The 26318-nt window shown below is 38.6% G+C and overlaps 1 protein-coding gene across 2 annotated transcripts in view; it reads left to right on the top strand.

The window, feature by feature from the left end:
• LUZP2 (leucine zipper protein 2) overlaps positions 1 to 26318 on the top strand; it is a 477600-nt gene that overhangs the window by 195492 nt on the left and 255790 nt on the right. For both annotated transcript variants that reach the window (XM_041730695.1, XM_041730696.1), the window contains exons 2-3: positions 21465 to 21582; positions 25095 to 25165. In XM_041730695.1, the coding sequence (XP_041586629.1) occupies positions 21465 to 21582; positions 25095 to 25165 (189 nt within the window). The remainder of the gene's footprint in view (positions 1 to 21464; positions 21583 to 25094; positions 25166 to 26318) is intronic.

Below are 26318 nucleotides of genomic sequence, written 5' to 3'. Positions count from 1 at the left end.
TAGTTAAAGTATTTTGCCAAAAAAGGAAAGAGAAAGTAAGAAGGAAGCAGAAAATTTGAAGACACTTACTCATTCTCGTCCCGCATCTGCGATCTTTACAAAAATATTCACAACCGTCCTTCAAGAAAGGTTATAATATATCCAGTTTTAAAATATAAAAATAAGGCTCTAAGGTATTAATGAGGTGGCCCAATTCACACGACGACTGTGTGCCAGAGCTTTTGTTAAAACCAGTCTGTAAAGCCAGAGCTCTGTGTGTGTGTGCACGCACGCATGTGCACTGTCTGCATGTGTGTTTATGTAATATTTTAGACAAGACCCCGTATCAAATATACCAGGGAGGACCACCATTCTTCAAAATGTCAGAAAATACAGAAGAGCTCACTGGCTGTCAAATGTTGTTAGAGGAACAATTAAAAGGCTCTCTGAGTATTATCATGATGCATGTCTGTTTTTCAGGTTGATGAAGCTCCCTTACGTATCACATTTCCCATCTTTTTTTGCTCGTCATCGTCCACAGATGTCCTTTGACTATCACTATTGCAAACTTGGCCTTAAAAAGCAGGCAGCTTAGTTTGGGCGCACGCCACCTTCTGTTGGTAGACTGTTTATGGGCTGAGGATGCCACCAGCAAAGGGAGCGCAGGGCCGAGGCAAAACACACTCCCACAGACCCACCCAAATACGGTGCTCCACAGATCACTTGTCATATGGATGTTTTAAATACACCAAATGAGACAGTAATAGAGTTTCTCTACTTACGAAAGGTTTATTTAACCTTCCACTTCCAGCTTCTAGCCCATTTTTAACAGAGATGTGTAGATACCTTATACATATTTGAATAAGGAAAAAACAGGAGGGATGACTTAAAGATATGGCTTAATGTGTAGTAAAGGCATCAGATAAGTAAAAGTGATTTGTTTCTTATAACATATAATGATAAAATACTGAATGACCAATAGTCAAAGTCAAAGTTAGTCAAAATAGTGAAAAATAGTTAATGGCTGATTTATTTGGTGGAAAATACACACACACACACACACACACACACACACACACACACACAAATGGCCAATACCGTAGGAGAAATCTCAACTACATAAGTAACCACAAGTCCAGATTAAAGGAAGAGATGCTATTTTTTTGTGAAACATTTGTAATCTTTAAATCTGTCATGTATCTCCATCTGTAATACTTTGAATGGTGGCGCTGTCAATGTCCTAACCTTCAGAAGCTGCGAATATGAATATATTTGGAAAACAAAGGCTTTTGTATAAATTTAAATGAAAGATCATCCTGGATGTAGGGTTGGTCCCAAATCCAATGACCGTTGTCCCTGTAGGAGAAAGACCCAGGGAGATTTGAGACTCAGACACACAGCAAAGAAGCTCATATAAAGATGAAGGCACAGATTAGAATCATACGGCGCCCACGTAAGGAACAGTGAAGTCACCAGAATCTGGAAAAGGAATAGAAGACTTGTTCTCTAAAGCTTTTGGCCTACTCCTTCATTTCAGAGTTTTGGCCTCTGCAACTCTCATAGAATACAGTTTTCAGCCACTCCTGTTGTAATTTCTTATGGCAGTTCTTAGAAACTAATACTCTGCCTGTATGTAAATTAAGAGTCATAATTCCAAGTGTTTGGTAAAAGTCCCAAAACCTATAGCAGACATTTTCATGCAAAGGTAGTAAGTGTACAAATTAGTGAAAGTTTTATAGGAAGTCGTTGTCAATTTAGAATCTCAGTCATGGGATCCCTGGGTGGCTCAGCGGTTTGGCGCCTGCCTTTGGCCTGGGGCGTGATCCTGGAGACCCGGGATCGAATCCCACGTCAGGCTCCCTGCATGGAGCCTGCTTCTCCCTCTGCCTGTCTCTCTGCCTCTCTTTCACTCTGTGTCTCTCATGAATAAATAAATAAAATCTTAAAAAAAAAAAAAGAATCTCAGTCATTTGTTTTTAAGGTCATACTATCTGATAAAATAATTCTGCTTTTAGGGTGCTGCTTATGAAATGATCAAAAACCCAACTCTTGACACCTTTCCCTTAGAAATTCTCATGATGGGGCCCTGGAATCTATATTTTTAATAAGTACTCTGGTTATTACCTACCAGGTTTTAAAAACACTGGTATTATAATTTTGAATTTTTCTATCTTATACGTAAAGTATGCCAATCTACCAGCTTTATTGATTTATTATAGAAATAAAATTGATTATTAAATAAGCAATTGTGTTTCTATTTGAATTATGGAATCAGATGTGTTCGTTCATTGTTTTCCATGTTTTATGTAAGTTTTACATTCTCTAAAATAATTGTGCGTTGTAGTCATAATCAGAAACCAGTCCACAGAGATCATTGTGCTGTAATGTGATCAATAATACGATGGAGGTACATGAGATGATGTGTGGAAACAGGGAACGATAATGATCATAATTTAGTTTTCCCTGAATTGGGAGGTCGTCCAGGATGTTTTACAAGGAGTCGACATTTATACAGGAAACTTGAAGAAGGCAAGAACATTACAGAATGAGGAAAAAAAAAATCAAAGAAATGGAGAGCTAAAAATGCATGTTTTCAAGTACTGTGTTTCATTGGTTTCAGTGATGTTTCACGGTTTCTGTAGCTTGCTAGCATGAAGGTGCAGCCGGCACCGATGCCGCAGCAGCAGCAGGTGTGCAGGACAGCCATGTGAGGACAGTGTGTGCTGTGCTCACTGCAGGTGTAGCCACCCTCTGTCACAATATCGGTGTCCGCAGAGTGTCATTTGTTATAAAGGAGTCAGATTTTTGCAGGGGCCTAATGAGCACAAAAGTGTTTCTGTAGGAGAAGCCACAGTGTGACCGCATGAGTGTCCTGGGATGCTGGTTCTGGGTGGGGTGGGGGGGAGTGCAAGAGGCGGAGGGGCTGAGTGTGTCCTGTGGCAGGTACAAAATACAAGGGAAGAAGGAGGAAGTGAGAGAACCTAGGAGGGATACTCAAGTGATCGTCACGTTCACAAAACCACCCTCCACCTTGCATGATCCTTCTGCACCCGACCTTGAAACCAGCAGTAGCCTGATGCAAAGCTGGTTGCACATCGGGCCCCGAGGCAATTCTAGGCAACCGGCCTTGCAAAGAGGTGCACGCGATGCTCCTGGGGCAGCTGCTAAGAGGTCACAGTAAGGGGGGAGCAGGGGGGTCCAGCTCCGCCCTTGGCCTGACCCTCCCCGGCCTGGAGGATGGCCTTCTGGGGACTCCCTCACAGCAGCTGTCCTTTCTGTTTCCAAAGATTTATTTACTTATTCCTGAAACACCCAGAACCACAGGCAGAGGCACTGCAGCCGGAGGGGACGCAGGCTCCATCCCCAGACGGGACCCTCCTGACCCTCCACACCCCCAGGAGCAGGGGGACTGGGCCCTGGGTCCCCCCTGACCCTCCACACCCCCAGGGCAGGGGGACTGGGCCTCGAGCCCCCCCCCCACCGCACCCCCAGGGTGGAAGCAAGGTACTGGGGAGGCAGCAGAATAGCTCTGTTCTTTCTCATCTCCAGGGACACCTGGGGGCTCAGGGGTTGAGTGTCTGCCTTGGACTCAGAGTGTGACCTCCCACCCTACCCCACCCCCACCCCCGTCCCTCCAAGTCCAGGATGGAGTCCTGCATCGGGCTCCCTGCATGGAGCCTGCTTCTCCCTCTGCTTGTGTCTCTGCCTCTCTCTGTGTGTGTCTCTCATGGATAAATGGATGAACTCTTTATTTTTTTTTAATCTTTTTTTTTAAAATTTTTATTTATTTATGATAGTCACAGAGAGATAGAGAGAGAGGCAGAGACACAGGCAGAGGGAGAAGCAGGCTCCATGCACCGGGAGCCCGACGTGGGATTCGATCCCGGGTCTCCAGGATCGCGCCCTGGGCCAAAGGCAGGCGCCAAACCGCTGCACCACCCAGGGATCCCTGGATGAACTCTTTAAAAAAGAAATGATAAAATAAAAATCTTTATTTGTACTAGTAAAAAAAAAAATCCTGAAGACCCAGGACACTTCTTTTTTCTTTTTCTTTTTTTTTTTTTTTTTTTTTTTTTGACCCAGGAGACTTCTTATCTCCTATTATCTGAATGTATCCTATGATGTGGCTCTCCCTTGTTGCACATTCTGCAAGGATAAAAAGAGGGGGTTTTGGCTATAATGAGTCTAAACGTCATTCTTGGAGAAGAGAATAATATGCACAGTTATAGGGGATCCCTTCGTGCCTCAGCGATTTAGCATCTGCCTTCAGCCCAGAGTGTGATCCCAGGGTCCTGGGATCAAGTCCCAAGTCGGGTTCCCTGCATGGAGCCTGCTTCTCCCTCTGCCTGTGTCTCTGCCTCTCTCTCTCTCTCTCTCTCTCTCTGTGTCTCTCATGAATAAATAAGTAAAATATTATTTTAAAAATATGCAGAGTTATAAGAGTGCAGGGTATCCAGGAAATGGGACAAATATATTTTAATTAGAATATAGAATACATAGAAGGAAACTGTGGGGAGATACAACTGTGGACAGAGTTGAGCAAATCTCTTGATTTTTTAAAAATTCTTATTTATTTATTATTTTTTTTTGCCACTGTCTACATTTTGTAGTTGTCATACACCTATTCATATTTAGTACGGAAGTATATTTTATCCCAAAGTAAAATTACGGAATTCTCTTTCAAAATTTTCAGTAATGATTAGGAAAACTCTTTCTAGGTATCAGCCTCCTATGCCGATGGATCCCCCTGGCTCGTAAATAGTTGGTAGAGCTGGTGACTGATAGAAATGCCCAGAGCGGGGGACACCTGGGGGGCTTAGCAGTTGGGCGCCAGCCTTGGGCCCAGGGCATGACTCCAGGGTCCTGGGATCAAGTCCCGTATCAAGTTCCCTGCAGGGAGCCTGCTTCTCCCTCTGCCTGTGTCTCTGCCTCTCTCTCTGAGTCTCTCATGAATAATTTTTTTAAAAAATCATTAAAAAAAAAAAAAGGAAAGAAGTGCCCATGGCCTTCCCCTTGCACCTCCATTCTTTCTGCAAATGTGGCCTTATTTATAGCCACAGGCCTCAAAGGCAATGAGAAGGGAGAAGCTCAGAACAGAGGGGGGAATTTAGTCCTCCTCCTCACCCACAGTGAGGCAAAGGACAGAAGGCGTGGAGTCCATAGCTGCCGGGTTACCAGACCCCCCGGACAGCAGTTAGGGTGACCACGGCTAGGATCCACCCCTCTTGTTAGATGTTCCCACCTGGAAAAGTAACAGAAAGTCATGCCTCTGGTGACACAGTTTCCCTTTGCCCCCAGGTAACCTGTGATCACCATTTGGTGGGATCAGAACCATGGCACATTTTAGTAGGTCGCCGCCAGTGTCCTCTGGAGTGAGAGTCATGGGGTCAGCCTTCTTAGATACTGTGAAGTCCGGAAAGGAAGACATTAGTATAAGTGAAAAGTGGTGATCTTGTTATTCTAAAGACACCTTGGGACTTCAGCCTCTGTAGAATCACAGGTCCCTGCAGGCCTAATAGCCACCACCCCCCCATGCTTTAGAGTTTACTACATGCTGTCTTTGTGGAATGGCAGGATCTGAAGCCCCTCAGCCCAAGAAGCTTGCACAATCACTAGGACTCCCATCAGTCAGAGACGCTGAGGACAGGATCCCTTTCATGCATCAAACAGAATGCAAGGCTGTGGATGCCTGCACCCCTGTGTGACGGGTTTCTGTACAGACATGTGAGGTTAATAAAACCTGAGCGCATTGATTGCATATTGGCAGGAGCGTTTTTCTCTGTGAGTAATGATCTCACATTCCATGCCAGAGCTATAGCAGACCCTCCTGAAATTGTTGACTACTTTTGCAGGTGGCCTTGCAGATTTCCTCCATCATGAAGGATTTTTACTGCCTGAGTTATCCCTTAAGAGTATATCCCACCTTCTCCTCCCCGCTGAACTTAATAAATGTTGTTGGCATAAATTTATCACATATGTTGCGACTGTGTATTTGTGCCTCTCATATTTTACACCTAGAACTCCATGAAGGTAGGGACTGTATTTTAGCCATTTCTGATTTTCAGACCTTGCTCACAAACTGGTTAAACATATGTGCACATGCACGCGCACACAGAGTGTGCTTAATCGGCTTGAATAAAGAAGTCATGCTAAAAAAAAAAAAAAAAGAAGTCATGCTAATGTTTGTGCGGGGGGCGGGGAGGTATCAAATAGCTCATCCTCTTTAAAGGCAAACGAGAATTCCATCTGCACTGAAACATTTATTTATTTTTTTCTCCCTGACTAGTTAGTTAACTTCTTTCACCATTGTCATTGAAAAAGGAAGAGCCCATTTGAAGGGTGCCCTGTTCACTGTGTGCCCATCTGAACAACCTAGGACTGGGGCCAATGGGCGGCTCAGTCGGTTACGCATCGGACTCTTGCTCTTGGCTCAGGTCATGATCTCAGGGTTGTGAGAACCCTATGTGGGGCTCTGTGCTCAACACAGGAGTCTGCTTGAGAGTTTCTCTCTCCCTCTCCTTCTCCTCTCTCTCTCTCTCTCTCTCTCTCTTTCTCTCCTCGAAATAAATAAAAACCTTAAAAAAATCTAGAATAAAGCATGTCTTTTTCTTGGGTACACTCTCCCTGCACAGTTTATATTTCTATACCCTGCAGAGGTGGCCACCCTTCTGAACCTACCACTAACAAAATAGTTGCAAACATTTTTGCCCTGCTTAAGTCATCACTGACTTCAAGAGTCCTCTTGTATTTGAAGACAGATATAGAAAAAACAAAGTGAATATCCCAAACGGCCCTTCCTTCTAAGTCAGGGATTCCCTACAAGGAGGTTACAGCTCGTGAAATGTCTTCAATGACATCAGTCTTCATTTCCTACAAGGAGTTTGTGCGCCCTTCGAAATATGTAGCTTTGCTGATTTGCAAGCATGTGGAAATTATTCTAGAGGGAGTGTTCCTATTTTCCTAAGAGTATTGATGAGGCTGATAAAAAAAATTGCATTTTTTTTTTTAGCCATTGCTTATGAGCTATTAAAGTACAGATATGCCTTCAAACTCTAAAGTCAGGATGTAAGGCAGCATTACCCTTAAATGCTCCCGAATATTTTGTACGGATAGCATGTCTCTCAGTCCAAGGGAAGTATTCTGTTTCCTTTTTTTTTTTCTTTTTTTCCTCAGCATTGGAAAAGATTGCTTTTTCTTTGTTCCAACATCAGATGAATTCACTGTTGTATTTATGGCTGTATTGTCACTGGGAAGGGAGGAGGTGGTTTCTTTAAATAATCGTGTCCACCATGGCATGGTGTTTAGATTATAAAGGATGTAAAGCTTTGTGTCTCACGCTTTTCCCCAAGCATTTACTCAATAAATGGCAGGCGTAATTATTAGCACCATTGAATTCACTGTCACTTCCTTTCTCTTCTTTTAAAAGGTTAAGTGACTACTTTTGGGGAAATATAATTAAAAGCAAAATTGCCTCCCAACCGAAAAAACACTTCCACAAAGATAGAAGAGAAATAAAATAATTTTTTTTTTTTGCTTGCTGAATAAGCATTAAAACAAACTACGAGGTGCATGGCAGGCAATCTGCGAGAAGTTGGCAAAGACAGAGAGAAATCTCATCCTTTTCTACAGCCAAGCAGATACAACTTATTCCAGACGTTTTCTCAACATGAATGAAATTAGTTCTCAAGTAACAGGACTCAGCAGTATCATTCGTCACATATAGTTTGTCCTAAATTAATTTGGTGTCTGCGGCGTCCACCTGCAGTAGCAAATTGGCTTTACCCAAAGGAAAAATAAAATTTATGACAAGAAGTAGTTTTGTAACCTGGTGGAGGTACCAGCTAATCTTAGACTCCTACCTTCCCAAGACACTGGAGATAAGGGAGTTACCTTTCTAATTTTTTTAAGACTTTTATTTTTTAAAGTAATCTTTATACTCAACATGAGGCTTGAACTTACAATGCGAGATCAAGAGTACCATGCTGTACTCGCTGGGCCAGCCAGAGGCCCCACTATGTTTTGTTTTTGTTTTTGTTTTTGTTTTTAAGTTTTAACTTAAATTCCAGTTAGTTAACACATAGTGTAATAGTAGTTTCATGTGTATGAGGTAGAGATTTAACACTTCCATACATGACCTGGTGCTCATCACAAATGCCCTTCTCAATCCCCATCACCTATTTAACCCCTCGTCCCTCTCACCTCCCCTCTGCTAACCACCAGTTTATTCTCTAGTTAAGTATCTGATTCTTGGTGTCCCTCTCTCTCTTTTTCTGCCATGTTCATTTGTTTTGTTTCTTAAATTCCACATATAATGAAATCATATGGTATTTGTCTTTTTCTGGCTGACTTATTTTACTTAGCATAATATAGTGTAATACTCTCTAGCTCCATCCATATCGTGGCAAATGGCAAGATTTCACTCTTTATTATGGTTGAGTGATATTTCATTGAATATATTTACCATATATTCCTTATCCATTCATCAGTCAGTAGACACTTGGGCTGTTTCTGTAATCTGGCAATTGTAAATAATGCTGCTATGAACATCAAGGTGCAGGTATCCCTTCAAATAGTATTTTTGTAGTCTTTGGGTAAATACCCTATAGGGCGATTGCTAGCTCATAGGGCAGCTCTATTTTTAACGTTTTGAGGAACCTCCATACTGTTTTCCACAGTTTGCATTCCCACAAATAATGCAAGAGCATTCCCCTTTGTCCACATCCTTGCCAACACCTGCTGTTTCTTGTGTTGATTTTAGCCCTTCTGATAGATGTGAGGTGATACCTCCTTGTAGTTCTGATTTACATTTACCTGATGATCGGTGGCGGTGAGCATCTTTTCACGTATTGGCCATCTGTCTGTCTTCTTTGGAAAAATTTGTATTCATGATTTCTGCCCATTATTAATTGATTATTCATTTTGGGGGTGCTAAGTTTTAGAACTTCATTATGTATTTTGGATACAAATCCTTTATCGGGTATATCATTTGCAAATAATTTCTCTCATTAAGCAGGTTGGCCATTTAGTTTTGTTGATTATTTCCTTCACTGTGCAGAGGGGTGCTATCTTTCTTTTACTTTTTATTTTTAATTGTTAATTTTTTTTATTGGAGTTTAATTTGCCAACATATAGCATATCACTTCGTGCTCATTCTGCCAAGTGCCTCCCTCAGTGCCCGTCACCCAGTCAATCGGGTGCTATCTTTCTTGATAGTGACATTTCAAAGAGATGGTTCTCAGGGTCAACGAAAAAAATATTCCTAGGTCTCAAAGCTGGTGAGTGCCTTATTTACCTCTTAAGAAGAATGAAATATATTTCAAAGAGAAAAAGAACTTAAAGGTTTTCTAAACTAAATGCTCTGAGAAAGAGGGAGGTAGTCTTCTTATTTTCAATGGGGAAAATTAAACCTTTTATTATCCACTTTATAATTTTTATCAATTTGTGAGCTACAACCGATTCCACTTATCTGGAAGCTGAGGCTAGAAATAATTTCCTAATTTCCTAATGCTGACTAGCTGGTCAGTGACATTATCTGGAAATCAAATTTTGATTTTCAAATTTTGTATCTAATGAATAGGCTACAACATGCATAATGACAGTGGTATTTCTCTACGATTTGTCTTTTTTTGTTTCCCATGTTATCAATCCAGAAAGTATTGCTCAAATAAGTGTTTTCTTTTCCAAGTTTAGGTATCGGGATTGATTCATGTAGTGCCTGCATCACTATGAGGGGTGGTGGTGGGGATGGTGATATCTAACTCAGTATATATGTACTTGGATGTGTGTTTTTGGAAAACTTTAGGGATTTCTTTACGTCTTATTTAACACTTTTAATTGGAAGTCTTTATGTACATGTACATGCACATAATTTTTTTTATATGAAGACAGCACAGTCTATTTTTTCCTTTTCTCTGTTTGTACCTTCCTTTCATAAATTTCCAGTACCTGCGACTCTCCTCTACCCTTTCTTAACCTTTTTTTATTTCAAATTTTTATCTTTACTAACACAATCCTATCTATCTATATCGTCACATGATCCTATCCACATAGGCACATTCAGACACAAACGTATTTGTACATTCACAGGGCATGGTTCATTATTACTAGCATTGTATTAATGTATCATGCTCTTAATTTTTCCTCTTATTATTTGGAAGTACCTCATGGAAATCCTTTTAAGTCAATTTGCGTGGCTTTAATTGACATGTAACTTAACCTTAAAATGATATACTATACCATGTGGTCAAAACTAGAGCCAGACAGTAGTTAAAGCAATAAAAACAGATTTTTATTCAGAGACTATTGCAGTTGGAGGAAAAGAGACCTCTGTATAGAACTGGACTAGTTTTGGCATGGACAAGTAGAGATTTACAGCTAAGGAGCACGGGGTGGGGTTGGTCGATGGAAAATGGTAAAGAGGAAACATCAGTGGTATGGAAAGGTTCTGGCCAACCCAGCTTGACAGGATTCTTACTGAAAGCAGGCCAAAGTTGTCAGGTATTACCTGGAGAATGGTGGAGGATGAGGAATTGGATCTGATATCCAAGAGCCCAGGTATTGCCCAGTTCTGGATAACTGATTTAGCAAGATGCCTGCCAGAGCTTGGGGCTACAGGAGATGCTGAGGAGCTTGACTATAGTTTGGTCAAGGAGAGTCCTTGTCAGTGTATGTAATATAATTTATCCAGATCTCTTTTTTGGTTTCCAGATATTTATCTATGATTAATGTTCCTTTAAATCTATGTTTTGTGTTTCTATGAATACAGTCTCAGGTGTAGGATTGTTGGTAAAAGAACTGTATATTTAACGTCCTCTTGCCCAAAGGCTTATGATACTTCAGGTTTTGATTGTATTTATATGAGAGACCCTCCTTCCCCAAAGGATGCTTTTCTAGCCATCTTTTACACAGGAGCACAGAACGAATTCTGACGCACAACTTCAGTGAGCTTTGGCTTCTTCTCTTAATCTGCAATGGTAGAGCTTGAAAGAAAAATACCATGCAAATATCCTGGTGGTCACACTGAATGTGATCTGATAAGATGAAAAGTAAAAGAGTGGCTTCAGATAATACAGAGGCCTTTTAACAAAATAATCCATGACCTTTCTGCCAAGAATCAGAGGAGTTTCATAGTCCTCCTGAATTTCCTGAGGGCGGACACTGCTGTGTTTCCCAGGATACAACTCCCCGTGGTCACCAATTTAATATCCTGGCCAAAACAAGTAAAAGTCACTTTTATTCAATCTGCATGCTTATGAAAAATAAGAATATACACTTTGGAACAGCTTTGACAACTAGAGGGAGAAAATAGTTTAAATCTTTCTTCTTTGGGTATGTTTTTGAGTTATTAATCTGACTATATATATATATATATATATATATATATATATCCAAAATCTATCTCTCTTGGCAATTCACAGAGCAGTAAATTTCCTATAGAAAGCATTTTAAACTCCTGAGCATGGCATTTAAGAGTTTTGATAATTTGAATTTTACCAACTTCTTCAGGTTTTCTCTAATAGCGCAGTGAGTACCCTGTATGCACTTCTAGGCTATGTTGCTTGCTAGTTTATGATGTATATGCACTCAGCACTTTCCTTATACATTGTCATTACTTATATCATTCCCTCTGCTTAGGATACCTTTCCCTCTACTGCATTTAATAACCCTATTCATCATCCAAGACCCAACACAAATATCTTTTCTTCCATGAAATTTTCCATGATTGTTTAACCCAAAGTTGATCCCTCCTAATGCCTTACTCTTGTTATATTTTGTCATATGCTATCCTCATCATGTTGTGTGTTCTTTGTTATCTATATATTACATGCTACTGGATTAGGGATAATGTATTGTTGATGTTTTGTTTCCGCCCCTCCCCCCAAAGATTCCTACATGTAGGAGGAACCAAGAAAACATTAACAGGGTTCATTTATTATACAGACCATATAATGTGATATTTGGTCATCAAAGATACCTAGGGTTGAAAACTGAATTTACTATCTGTGTGATCTTGGAGAAATTACTCTGGATCTATGCTTTCTTGCTTGGAAAATGAATATAATACCACATTTCTGGGAGGTTGTGAGAATTAATGATATATGTAAAACATCTGCCACATGTCTGACATATACTTGTATATAATAAATACTGGGTAGTATTTTTAAAGAATGAATAACATGAAACTATGGCTATGGCTGCCATAGTAAATGATTCTTTAAATGTAGGCAGAAATGCTGCAAACAGTTTGAATGGAATTTTGCTTTTCTGCAATTATTATTTTTGTTATATTTCTGTAGGCAAAGCAAACCTTGAGATCTCACGGCACTCGTCCAGATTTTTGAATTTTATGAGATTTAATCTGCAGGCATTTGATGCAGTCTGGAGGATTTTTTCATTTAAAACAAAAGCCAAGGAAACAAAGTTGAAATATTAGAACACTACTCCGTGATGAGCGTTATTTCTATTGTATTTCCATTTAGAATAAACGCTGAGAAATATTGGTTCTGACAGGACATCAAAGGAGAAAAAAAAAAGTGTAAGGAAAGGTTCCAAGAATGATGGGGACAAGTCTCAGAACACAAGAGCCAGTTTGTAGAAACTTCCACTGGCGCAATCTAGGATCAACATCAAGTTAAATAATAATTATTAGAAAAAGGAAGAGATGCACAGTTCTAAGCACTCATTATTCTATAGAGATTAGTATACAATTATTCATCAAAATACTATCTCTGAAAATAATTTTAAAGAGAAGAAGTAGATAGAACACATGACATCCAAATTCAGGAAAGAAAGGAACCCATGTAGCTCTGAGCAAAGACTTAATGGAGAAAGTGAGATGAGGTACTTTTTCTATCTAGATTGACAGAGTAGGTGAAGGCATTCAAGGTTGATGTGAGAGTCTTTAAATTCATTTTAATTTCAGTTTCAGTTAATTCATGCAAATGAAAATAGACAAAAATGCATTAAAGATTTTCAAGACATACTCTTTGGTTGATAATTAAATACAGCACATACAAAAGGAAAGATAGGAAACCTGAGCAAAGAAAACAGAAAGAGAATAAAGGTCATTTCAAGCCAGAGGGCAGATGGCCTTGACCTTGACATCACTGAAGAGCACTGGTATTTTAAACTGTAAGTTGATGCAAATAGAACTTTAAGGTTAGAAAGCCTGTTTTGAGAGCAGTGCATTAAATGGATTGGAGAAGCAAAAATTATCAATTAATATAGTGCTATAAATACATAATGAGGACATGAATTAGGACAGTAGCTGGGTAGTTGCAACTACAAGTTTTCAACTGTTCAGAGTTAGAGGAGATATGGGATGGAATCAAGCAGTTGGTGGTCTTTGAGAACTAAAGAAAATAATTAGCTAAATAATGGCCCCCAAATTTCCATCTTTAATGAAATTGAACATGTTTGTTGTCAATGTTGACACCAATGGAAAAAACTGAACAGAATGCCAAATCCCTTTGAAGGCTTTGGAGAACCACCAGTGCACAAGGTGACAAGACTCAAAGGACTAATCTCTGAGAAATTAAGTACTAGGAAGTTAACAACTGCAGCTAAGCTTAGAAATATGACCATCATTCGTGTATACATACGCATTTACAATATGATTTTGAATGTTTTCCCATGAAGAAATGAAGTGTATTTCTCTGCCTCTTGAATGTGTCCTGGACTTGTGACTTGCTTTGTGACAGATGCAATATGGCAGATGTGATGTTATACTACTTCCAGGCCTAAACCTGAAAATATTCCTTTATTTCTGCTAATTTCCTTAGGACCCAAACCAACCTGAATAGAAATAAGCACAGGCTAACTCTCTGGATGATGAGCGACATACGAGACCATACCTTCACCAACAAACTCATCTCCTAGTGAGTCAATCACAAAAGCAGAGCCATTTATTTGACTAGGAAATGATCACAGAAGCAATTGTAAGTCCAGCCTAAAGGAGCCATGCCCAGATGAGCTCAGGACAAGTTTGTGATATTCAGAATCATGAAATAAGTGAATGACAATGAATGACAATGGACAAATTCCTAAAAATAATGCATATTACTAATATTGACATAAGGACAGTTAGGATATCTGAACAGTTGCATGTATCTTAAAGCATTAAATCTGTAAATAAAGACCTTCTCACAAAGGAAACTGCAAACCAGATGGCTTACATGTCAATTCTGCGCATTCAGATAGGAAATATTACTAATCTTTCACAAATTCTTTCAGATAATAGGAAAAGAGGTCACACTTACCAATTTTTTTATGAGCTAAACATAACCTAGATATGAAGCTTTGCATGGATATGACGAGAAAGGACATTATAACTAAATTTCTCCTATAAGGATAAACGTAAAAATCCTAAACAAAATATTAGCAAACTGAATCTAACAGAATTACATGTAATAAATAAAATGATTGATTTCAATAATGAGAGTTTGATTTAATGTAGTCATTAATCGTATGTGAAATGAATCAGTTTGATTCAGCACATTAATAGTGTAAAAGAAAAAAAATGTATGTGATCATCTCATTGGATGTGTTCATGAGACAAGTTTCTACTGTGATACTGCTACATTATAAATTACTCCAAAAGCCTGATGGATGGCTTACAAAAACATTTAGTTTTCAAACTCATGTTGAGGAGTTCCTGGGATGTTTCTGCTTCAGAGTTTGAATCAAACTCGGGTTTGCTCTACATGTTTTCTTTTTGAAGAAACCTGAAGTTGCAGTAGTTATCTGGGGGAGTTTCTTCATGTGGCCATTAGCAGGAGAATAAGAAACTAAGCAAAATCAGACAGACAACATTTACCGTCTTCAGTGTACCTCAGCCATTAACATTCCATTGAAGTGTCACATGACCAAATGAATGGTGTGGGGGTTTCTATCCTGCCTACATTTGCAATATGGCAAAGGATGGGAGGAATGGAAGAGCTGTGAGCAAACATGCAAATTATGTACCATAATGAAAAAAAAAAACTAAAATATTTGATAGCATTCAGATTCCATTTGTGATTAAAACTGAAATAAAAGAAATCTTCTTTATATCTGATTTTTAAAAATGGAAAAATTGACCAAAAAAGCCTATTGAAAATACCATATTTGTGGTATTGAAAGCTCTTCTCCCTGCAACCTGGGATAAGAAAAAGGTGTCTATATCCCTACAATCTGGAATAAACAAAAAATATTTATATCACAAATTTTATTGAACATCTTAGAATAGGTCCTTGGTTCTTGATGGCAAAGTAAGATAAAGAACTTAAATAAAAGATTAAAGTATTGAAAAAAAAAGAAACTGTGTTTGTGGACAATGTGATTATTCACATAAGAAAACACAAAACATGCACAAATAATTTCTGTACTTGATAATTTGCTGAATGCAAAATCATATACAAAAATCTGTGCTTTAATATATTAGCAATATATAATTTTAAATGAATGCTTATAAGAGATAACATTTATAATCAGATCAAAATATTTTTCAAATATTTACACATTTAAGTGGTACAACTCCAGTGAACAACTTTGAATATAAAAGATTAATAATTAGGTCTATACTTATATCATCAGTTTATTCACTAAAAGACACCATTGAGAGATAGAAAATTCCAACAGCAGAAGAAGTAATTATGTTTTTGATATGTTTAACCATCAAAGGGCTCATGTATGGAATATATAAATACCACCTACAAATAAATCATAAGCAATGGGCAAACCAATGGAAAAAAGGCAAAAGGCATAGTCAGACATTTTATAAAAAATAGTATTTAAATAAAATTTTGTGTAAAGTACCCACTTTAAGTCACCAGAAAAATGCAAATTATAGCTAAAATGGAAGTTCTACTGTATAACCAGTAGGACAATTGAAATTTAAAAATACTGACAATACCATAGTCTATAAGAATTTGAAGCAATTGAAATTCTTGACTTCTCTTATACTATAGCTGATTTGAAAAATCCTTTGGCAGTATTTGCTGAAGTTGAAAATGTATGCACTATATGAAGCAATTGCTTCCTTAGTTATGTACTTGGTTAAATATAAGGCATATGAAATATTCATAGCATTGTTCATAACAGTCAACAACTGGAAAAAAAAGGTGTCTGTCAGCACTAGAATAGATACATTGCAATATCATTACTCATTCATATACTATGCAGTGATTAAAAACGATTTCTCCACATAATAGGGAAGAGTTTCACAAATATAGAAGAGTTTCCATGTTGCATAAAACAAATAAAAAGGACAGTCAACATTTGCATGAATTTCAAACACAGACAATTGATCATGAAGTCATAGAAATAAAAATATTGGTTATATTTGGGGAATCAATGTTATAATGGGTGAAGTCAAAGAATATCATCTTGAGTGAATTATTTTTAAAATTTCTTACATTTTTACTTTGTGAGAGTTCATGAAATGTGCCCTGCAGATTGTGTATTTTTTTCTGCGTGTTACAGCTCATTAAAATTTTTATTTAAAAAAAATGTCCTGAGAAAAATGGTATCACCTGAAAATTATAGCTAGTATTTGCATATGTCTACTCACTGATAAAACAGAATTATTATAGCTGTCCTAAAGCCACAAACAAAAAAAAGGTCTACTCTCATTTTCTCTACTTGGCATTGGTCTGGAGGTCTTAGCCAGTACAACTAACAAAGAGGGGAAAAAAAGTCATGAGAATAAAAGATGGTCGGTATTATTGAAAGAAAATAGTGGTGGCCCCTTGAAAAAGCCAAACAAATCAACTAAGTAACTATGTAACAAGTATGACATTCATTTAATAAGATATCTGGAATCAAGATCAACTGAGTCAATAGCTTTAAAAGAAACTGGCACCATTCACGTAGGCAGTGAAATGGAAAATCCACCGATAATAACAACAATAAGCCTAACAAGAAATGAGCAGATTTAGAAAATTGAAAACATACAGTAAAAAGATATTTGGCACAGGAGAAAAGTGTCATTTCAAAATCACTGGGGAAAAGATTGTCACAACTATACTAAGACAATTGGCTGTGCTTTTTATTCTCATATTTAAAAGATATATGTATATGTTTATATAATATTCCAAAATTAATTTTGTAGCATAGCAACAATTAACTAGTATATCTTCATAACCACTTTTTTTAAAAGAATGTAAATTCAATTAGCCAACATATATATAGTACATTATTTCAGATGTGGTTTTCAATAATTCAACAGTTGCATATAATACCAATCAATCATATCTCACATCTTCTTTAGCCATCATCTGTCGATGGACACCGAGGCTCCTTCCACAGTTTGGCTATAGTGGACATTGCTACTATGAACATCGGGGTGCAGGTGTCTCGGTCTTTCACTGCATCTGTGTCTTTAGGGTAAATCCCCAGCAGTGCAATTGCTGGGTCGTAGGGCAGCTCTATTTTTAACTCTGAGGAGCATCCACATAGTTTTCCAGAGTGGCTGCACCAGTTCACATTCCCACCAACAGTGCAGGAGGGTTCCCCTTTCTCCACATCCTCTCCAACATCTATGGTTTCCCGTCTTGCTAATTTTCCCCATTCTCACTGGTGTGAGGTGGGATCTCATTGTGGTTTTGATTTGTATTTCTCTGATAGCCAGTGATGTGGAGCATTTTCTCATGTGCTTGTTGGTCATGTCCATGTCTTCCTCTGTGAGATTTCTGTTCATGTCTTCTGCCCATTTCTTACCTGGATTATTTCATTTTTTGGATGTTGAGTTTGGTAAGTTCTTTATAGATCTTGGATACTAGCCCTTTATCTGATGTGTCATTTGCAAATATGTTCTCCCATTTGTAGGTCACCTTTTAGTTTTGTTGACTGTTTCTTTTGCTGTGAGGAAGTTTTTTTTTTTTTTTTTTTTTTTTTTTATCTTGATGAAGTCCCAGTGGTTCATTTTTGCTTTTGTTTCCCTTGCCTTTAGAGACACGTCTTGCAAGGAGTTGCTGTGGCTGAGGTCAAAAAGGTTTCTGCTTGTGTTCCTCTCCTAGAATGTTGAGATAAAAAAAAAATCTATTGTTTGAGTCACCCATTCTGTCGTCCTTTGTGACAGCAGCCCCAGAACACAAATACAATAACTAAGCCAAGATATGAATGGGTAAAAGGCAATGCACAGATAATTCTTAGGGGAAGAAAAGGAAGTACTAATAAAAGTGAAAATACAATCAATCTTCCCAAGAAAGTGATTGAAAATTATGTCCTAAAGAAGGTATCATTTTTGACTCATGCCACAACGTGATTAGGTAAAGGAGGAAGACAATTTCCAGTTGAGCTGAATGTGTTGAAAAGAATGCCAGAATTCTGTACTGACGATAAAAGTATAGATTTAAATATTTTCTAGGAAGACAATTTATTGGTGCCTATAATTTTTTAAAGATTTTATTTATACATGAGAGACACACAGAGAGAGGCAGAGACACAGGCAGAGGGAGAAGCAGGCTCCCTGTGGGGAGCCCAATATGGGACTCGATCCCAGGACCCCGGGGACTTACTCAACCACTGAGCCACCCAGGAGCCCCTACTGGTACTTCTAAAAATTAACATTTAACTCTGGAATGAACTGTTTCCGTTATAGGAATATATGCCATAGGAATTTTCAGGAAAATATATTTGTACCACATATGTGGATTACTTTGAAAAGAGAAAGAAAAATTGAAAACACCCTAAATGTCCAGTGGTAAAATAAAATAAAATATATGCACGGAAATTTTAATATGTATAGATGTGGAAAGAGCTCTGAGATGTGCAAGCCAGTTTCAGGATACAACTGTAGGAGGATCATGTAGATATTAAAAATATATATGCATGTATATTATGGGGAAAATAATATGCATTGGGATAAATCATTCATAAATGTGATAAAATGCTAACCAGTGCTTCTATTAAGGTTGCTTTTACGGAGTAATCTGTTTTCCCCTTTTATAAGAACCTCGAATGATTGAAACTGAAGTGGTGCTATTAACTAACACTTTGACTACTATATTTATCTCTGAAAAATTGTATCTTTTTTGTGGCTTCCAGTTGTACTTAGTGGAATCACAGAGAGATGTAAACTGGTTCTCTTTCTCTAATGAATTTATTCAAAGGCCAAATATAGTGATAGCATTTAAAGATGATTGTAAATAATACAAAAGGAAATGCTATTCCTAATTTTACTTAATGGAAAATAATAAATGGCAAAAAATTCCAGTACCAAAAACATATATCAGTGCAGGAAGAAGTAATAGATAATGGGTCTGCAGTGGCACAGTGAACATTTCACTATGATAAACTGATAAGCTCCTAGTCAAGTCACTGTGTTCTTCTTCCAGAGTGCCAGCTGACACCCCGGGCCCTGGAGGCTTACCACACCCCTAGTAGGAATCTGTCCTGGGAAGTGGATTCAATTTCTTCAACTTTCTTAAGATTAGCGCTTTTCTGACAGGGTTGTTCTGCAGATTAAATGAATATATAAATATTAGATATAATATTCATATAATATATAATATATAATTCATATTCGTATAATATGTAATTCATATAATATAATATTCATATTATATATAACATTTATATATTATATAATATCATGTGCATATATTTATATATAAATAAACGATATAAATATATAATATAATATTGTATATATATATAATAAATATAATGTATATAGAATATAAAAATAATTATATATAATAATATATACACACACACACACACCATCTTGCTTGTAAGACATTATCAATCCATGTTATCTAACATAGTGATTTATCCTGGTCCCTTATTCTAATTTTGGAGATGTGGTTCTTCTCACCAACATTTAGGAGAAACGAACTGGGGTATGAATTAAAGCTGAGTAGTTAGACACAGATGAACGCGGCCTTTCCACTCATTAGTTGACTTTGCTAGTGAGCCTGAGAGGAACTGGTGGGGCACTATTAATCAGTGAAAATCTCAAGGCCAGGAAGAAATACTGGGGTTCCCAGCAGGGGAGCATTCCAATTTCCTTCAAACAAGAATGTAAACCGGTGCTAAAAAACAACAGTTAAAAAACAGAAAAAAAAAATATATAGAAGCACAAAGAATTGGGTTAGAAATCTGTCGGAGATGGCATCACTAAGGTCATTGGTAGGCCCAGCTCCTTTATAATGCTGTAGAAGACTGGGAATCCATCAAATTTCTCAGTGACAGAATCTTTAAAACACTTTAAAAATTAATTTTAATTAATTTTTAATTAATTTTGAACCCTAGGGGTTCAAAACTCTACATGGGTTGCTCCTTTAATACATAGGTTAATATTGCATTTTATAGATAACAATAAATAAAAAGTTAGAGCCATTTTCTTACAAGTTTAAAACTGACCTTGTCAACCTTTCACTAAAACACTCTTCTTCGTAGGAAGATGACTTCTCTCCCAGGAAAGGGCTGCGTCCAACAGTTGCCTACGCCCGAAACATGGCATCATTAATAGCCAGCGCCCTGCTGCTCTCTCCCCATAACACACCGACAAAAGACATTTGAAAAAATATTAGGTTTCATTGATGCAGTTGTGCGTGTTTTGCTGAAATGAGTCCCGGCTTCCCTGTCTCTGCAGTTTCTAATCTAATTTAGGCCACTACAACCTTTTCCTTGGATTGTTGCCGTGGTAACTTCCTTTCCAGCCTCTCTTTCTCCAGGTTTTTCCCTCCTCTTGTTCACTCTCCAGTCTTTGGCCAGGAAAATCTTTATGAAACATAAACCCAACCATACCAGTCCCTGTTCAGTTACTTACACTTGTTTTCCAAACGATCGCCAAAACTCCTGCCCCTTAGCCTTCTGCATCTGTTTGCTCACACTCTCCACGTCCTCATTTTATTTTATTTTTTTTCCACGTCCTCATTTTAGCAGCAAATCCTGACACCCCACCCCCTCCCTGCCTTAGAACTCTAAATCTTCCAATATATACTCACTTTTTTAAAATTTCAGGTTCAGGGAGCTCGTTTTTATTTGTATTTCCGCTTCTATATAACTAATTTCTACTTATCTTTCCATCAGTATCTTATGTTTTATATTACACCTTTCTCCAGGAAGTCTTCCATAGATTAGCAACTCTCGTGTGTCCTCCAGTTGATCATTTTAACCTCCCCCATCAGGTAGAGTTCTAGGCTACCCTGGCAACCATCATTTCCTTGTCTCCAAGGATGATGTCATGGAAAATAGCTGCTTTCCGAGAGGAAAGACCTGATAGACTATCCTCTACCTGTCAAAGATACACAGCATTGTTTTGAGAAAACTCTCTGTAGCCTAGAAAGTCCTCAATGCCGAATGAAACCTTTGTTATAAAGCTGCTTGATCTTCAATTTTCTCCTTTTAGATGAAAGAGGAAAAACAAAACATCCTAGTAATTAATGCTGCAATTAATCCAGATTTTGCTTTACATGCAGGGGCTTGTGATTGTGTTATGTGGCTAAAGGCCAGTGGAAGCACTTGAGGGGCTCTCATGCGATTTTTTTCTGTGTTAGACAGGACTATGAAGAGCTAGAAAAGCAGCTGAAAGAAGTCTTTAAGGAGCGAAGCAACATCCTCCATCAGCTGACAAAGACATCAAGAGAACTTGATGGAATTAAAGTCAACCTTCAGGTGAGATGAAATCTCATTTTCCTGGTCACCTGGTTTGTCTCGGTGGATTAACATTAAAGACTCCTGCATTTTTTTTTTACCAGTTTTGAATATGTTTCTGGGTTCCACCAGAGGAGTTATTTATTATCATATGAGCTTTGAAAAGAAATGTCATTTTAAATGCAGTCTGGGAATCTGTGGTTTGCAAATTCAGGAAGGAGAAAATTATTTGCTTGGCAAGGCCATCAGTCTCTCCTAGCTCCTAAGATCAATTTGACCCCTGTGTTGTTTTTTTTTTTTTTTACTATTCTGAAATGATGAAAACTAATTATGACAATGAGTTGAATGAATTTAGGAATGATCTCTGGAAGAGAACTTTAAATTCCACACAGGATAATTCTCAGGATTCTTTAATAATCTTCATTACTAAAATGGGAAAATGCCTTAGAAAGGAAAGAGTCATCCATGAACATGTATTAATACTCAGTGAAATCTCAAGCAAAAAACAAAGACAAGTTCTATATCTGATAAGAAAAATTTTCTGAAGTACCTGATGATATATTTCAATATTTGATTGAACACTGGAATTTATTGGGGACCCGACTGTAATTTTCATAATATATCTGTGAGGTAGATACTACTCATGTGATTTTTCATGTTATACGTGTGAGATTATGCTTAAAAAAAAAGATAAGTTCTTTTGGAGTGTCACAAGGGAAGCTGGAGTTTAAATACACGAAATGTGGCTTCAGGGCCTATTAGTTACTGCGCTCAACCATGTTTCTGAAACATGTGGAGTCGGTGTTGTCCTTAGCTTTCTATTCCTTGAAGATGGAGATGATGATGATGATGGTGTCAGCCGCCACTACAGCTTATTGAACACAGTCAAGGTCTTCCGTTAGGGATGCCCTGTATAATTTTTATTTATTTTTTACATGAAGACTATGCTGTGGTTATGAGTAGTTTCCTATAGGTGAGAAAACAAGATTCGGAGAAAGGTAAATTCTAGAAGACACAGAGTAAGGTCGCAGAGCAAGTGGGTAAATGAGCCTAGTGCCCAAGCTCTTGTTCCATAAGCTATGTTACAGCTTGAAAACATGAAATTAGGAGCAGAAAGCCCACCATATACCCCATTAGAACAGGGAGCAGGGTAATGACAGTGCCATGATGGAAGAAGACACACATGGTGGGGAAGCCCTGGCTTGGATGGAAAGGGGGTTAAGGCAATTTCTGGAGTGAGCTGATAGTGGAGTTGCACCTTATGCTTAAGTAGAAATTCACCAGTCATATGAGGCTGCAGAGAATGTTCAGCGCACCTGCACCTCTCAGAGGCGTGGACCACCTGGCGCTTCCAAACTGTTTCATGCATATGGTGAGATGCCCACGTGTGACCACAACACTCAGTATCGCTGTACCAATAGTCTGAGTCAACACGCCCAATCACAGTCTGGAAAACTGCTTGATAATAATACATGATTTCATAGAATCCTGTTTTCTTTTTTAAGGGTAACAATTGTACCACTAAACGTAGTTGCAATTTTTTTTTCATTTTTTTTTTCAGTTGCAATTTTTAAAACGCTTTTCTCTTTCCATTTTGTGTCAGCCACTGTGTGAGGTATTTATTTTCTTTAATTTTTCTTATTTAAATCCCCTTGGCAACCTCTTCACAAAATTAAGGTAATATTTTACTCATAAAATGAGGTTAGTAGGCCAAGGAAGTGCCCACTCATACATCTAATAAATACTGATTCTAGGTTTTAAACTCAGAGTGAACACTACAGAGACCATTCCACATGTTTCCCCCAGTGGGACTCCGTGAAGGTAGGAGCTTTGAAAGTTCTGTTGCAGTCTTCTCTGTAACCGTGGCCCCTGAATGGGATGGCAATACCCGTCAACCACTAAGCACTATGCTGATTCATGAAGAGGCATATCAACCTTTAGTATCCTGAAAAGAACCCAGAATATTTCCCAAGGAGTACACCCCACTTCTCTGGACATTGCTAGGTAAATTATCAAGGACCCTCCAGCTCTTCCACTTAGATATGCCTGGCCGACTCCTATCTGTATCTACCCTTTTCATTTCTGCATCTCATATTCTTTTTCATTTTTTTTTAAATTTTGAATTTCTTGAAGATACTCATCTACTTGGTCTTGGTTTCCTTCAGAATGTCCAGTATATAGCAGATGGTCCATACATCAGCAGGCATATTTCGTTGCACTTTTCATCAAGCGTTTTCCGCATCTCTTTGGTCCTCTGAGTTTTCCAGTCACTGTCTAAAGCAGACACTTCAAAAATCTCATCCCTGTTTTTCACCTAAGGAAGGCAAAGGGCAGATTTGGGGACCTGCCTCAGGTCATAGGACGGTGATGCACTTTGAGCTGTAAAATCCCGTGATGGGCAGTGCCCTCCACCGCCTCTCGCTTGAATTCTTCGTCCTGTTTTCTTTGTATTTTGTGTCAAGCTGTTCTTTCCAAATAAGCAAGACAACTTGTATTGATCGAGGAATGACCTCAGTCAGTTATTTTAGGAAAGAAGTTTCCCTTACGCAGTTCAGCCCACCACATCCTGATCAGAATGCTAATTTTGTGGTATGAAAATTGCCTGATGTTAGCCTTAGACTATGGAATTTGTGAAGGCAGACACTGTGCCCCTGCATAGGACTTTGCATAATTCACGACAGATATTTGTTCAAGAGATACCGAGTAAACAGTGTCCGCCGTCCCTGAGAGTGTCCGTTCCCTGCCGGCCACAGCTGCTCTTCCTGCAAACAGTGTCTCTGCTCCTAATACCAGCTTCAGCTTCTAATGTCAAGAAAGATTGCTTGCCCTGTTAAATAGTTTGTTGCGTATAAATAGAAAAGTTGTCAGGGAAGACTTCAGGGGACAGAGTGTGTAATGAGAACAGCTCAGCGGGCTGTGTGAAGTCCCGGCCTGTGGATGCTGACTTCGCCAGGGTCAATAAACACTAATGACTGAGCCAGTACTTTCTAATTTTTTTCCCCTAAATACCCGACCTTGTCAGAGCAGTTACGGTTTTACATGGCCTTAGTTTCTCTGTGTATTCTGGTGCGTTGCTCACTCATCATAAATAGGCAAGACCTAACAGGTGCATGCTCTTTGGCTGCTGTGATCTCGAATCATGTTATCACTTAGCTGATTCTCGAATCATGTTATCACTTAGTGGATTCAGAGAGATCTTTTATGTCCATTTGAATCTGTAGAAACTATGCCAGAGCTGGTTTGTCATAGAGCAGAAGATGTGTGTTGTAGTAAATGCCCTAGAAATGGGAGAGCAGTTCCCCCTCCAAGGCTGACACTCAGCTTCTTCCCTTTCATGACGGCGTAGCACCGTCCTGGGTTTGGTGTCAGAAATCCCCATGTGCATCCCTAGAGCCCTGAGCATCACTTTGGCCTCATTTGCACATTCTCGTTCCTGGGCGTAAGAGCAGTCACACCTGTGCCACCGACACAAATTAAAGTGAGTCTCAATTTATCACTTGAATAAGATTTTCTTTTCCCACTTTTCTTATCAGTCTTTGAAAAATGATGAGAGATCTTCCAAATCTGATGTTGAGAAGCTTCTGGAAATAGGTCAAAGACAAAGGTAAGATTGTACATTCCTTTAATTTCCTCAGTTCTTTTTTTTCCCCCATAGTGTCAAACTCCATTCAGAAATTTCACAAAAATCTTTTCTTACTTAGACACGAATGCATCAGAATCATATTGAAATGCAGGTTTGTATACAGTAAATCTATGGTGGGGCTGAAAATTGTGCGTTTCTAACAAGTTCTCTTTTGATCAGGACACTATGCTGCTTGTCTGCAGATCACAGAATATTTATGGATCTGTAGTATTGTCCTCTGTTATCCTCGTAAGATAGAGCCCGAGAGGTCAGCCCATCAGTAGACGGATGCGCTAGCACCTGACCTCCGTGGGCCACGTGTAATAGGATGGAAACTTGACCACGATGATAGCGATGGCGGTGGTGAGAAATGGGGTAATCTATTAACCATATAGGTAGAATTGGTCTGGTCTTCTTGGTGTTGGGTTGCGTTTTTTTTTTTTTTTTAAGAAAGCGTATCATGAGATTTGTTTGCACCATAAAAAGCTAGATTTGAAATTGCCTCTCAAAGGAAAAAAAAAGATATTTTAAGGTAGAAACAAGCGAGCATTTGTTATACACTCAGTAGAAGCTCTGCCTGCCACATGCTTTATAAATATTTTCCCATTTCATCCTCACGATTACCTTATACAGTAGATATGATCATCCCTATCTAATAGGTAGGAACTTGTTGCTCACAGGGCTTACACGAGTTGATGAGAGCTGTTAAGTGGAATCTGCTCGGCTGTTTCACCCAATAGCCACACCCTTTCACCTAAGTTCACTGCTCACAAAGCACGAAGCTGCCAAAATGTTACATGCTTTCTACTGTGCTCACCATCTTGCATCTTCCCCGCTGTCCTCGCCCTTTGGCCCAGAACCCTATCATGGACATATATTCGGGGCAAACCAATGACACATTGCAAATACCAAACTAAGTGTCTTATATTGACTCTTTTTATTATTTAAATGAGATTATTATTTCTTGAACATGAAATTCCCTTCAAAGTCCAGTGTTAAAGAGTTTGGAGCGGTTGGTGGGTGGAGATTCCCAGAAGGCAGTTTTGGATTCCGTGTGCCAAAGGATCGGGCACTATTGCATTCTCTGGAAACAAAAAGAATGTGCGGGAGAGTGGCAAGTGCTCCATTACAATAC

The sequence above is a fragment of the Vulpes lagopus genome, chromosome 15 (genome assembly GCF_018345385.1).
Source record: "Vulpes lagopus strain Blue_001 chromosome 15, ASM1834538v1, whole genome shotgun sequence".
In the NCBI taxonomy this organism is placed as follows: domain Eukaryota; kingdom Metazoa; phylum Chordata; class Mammalia; order Carnivora; family Canidae; genus Vulpes; species Vulpes lagopus.
This window is presented reverse-complemented; position numbering and strand designations above follow the sequence as displayed.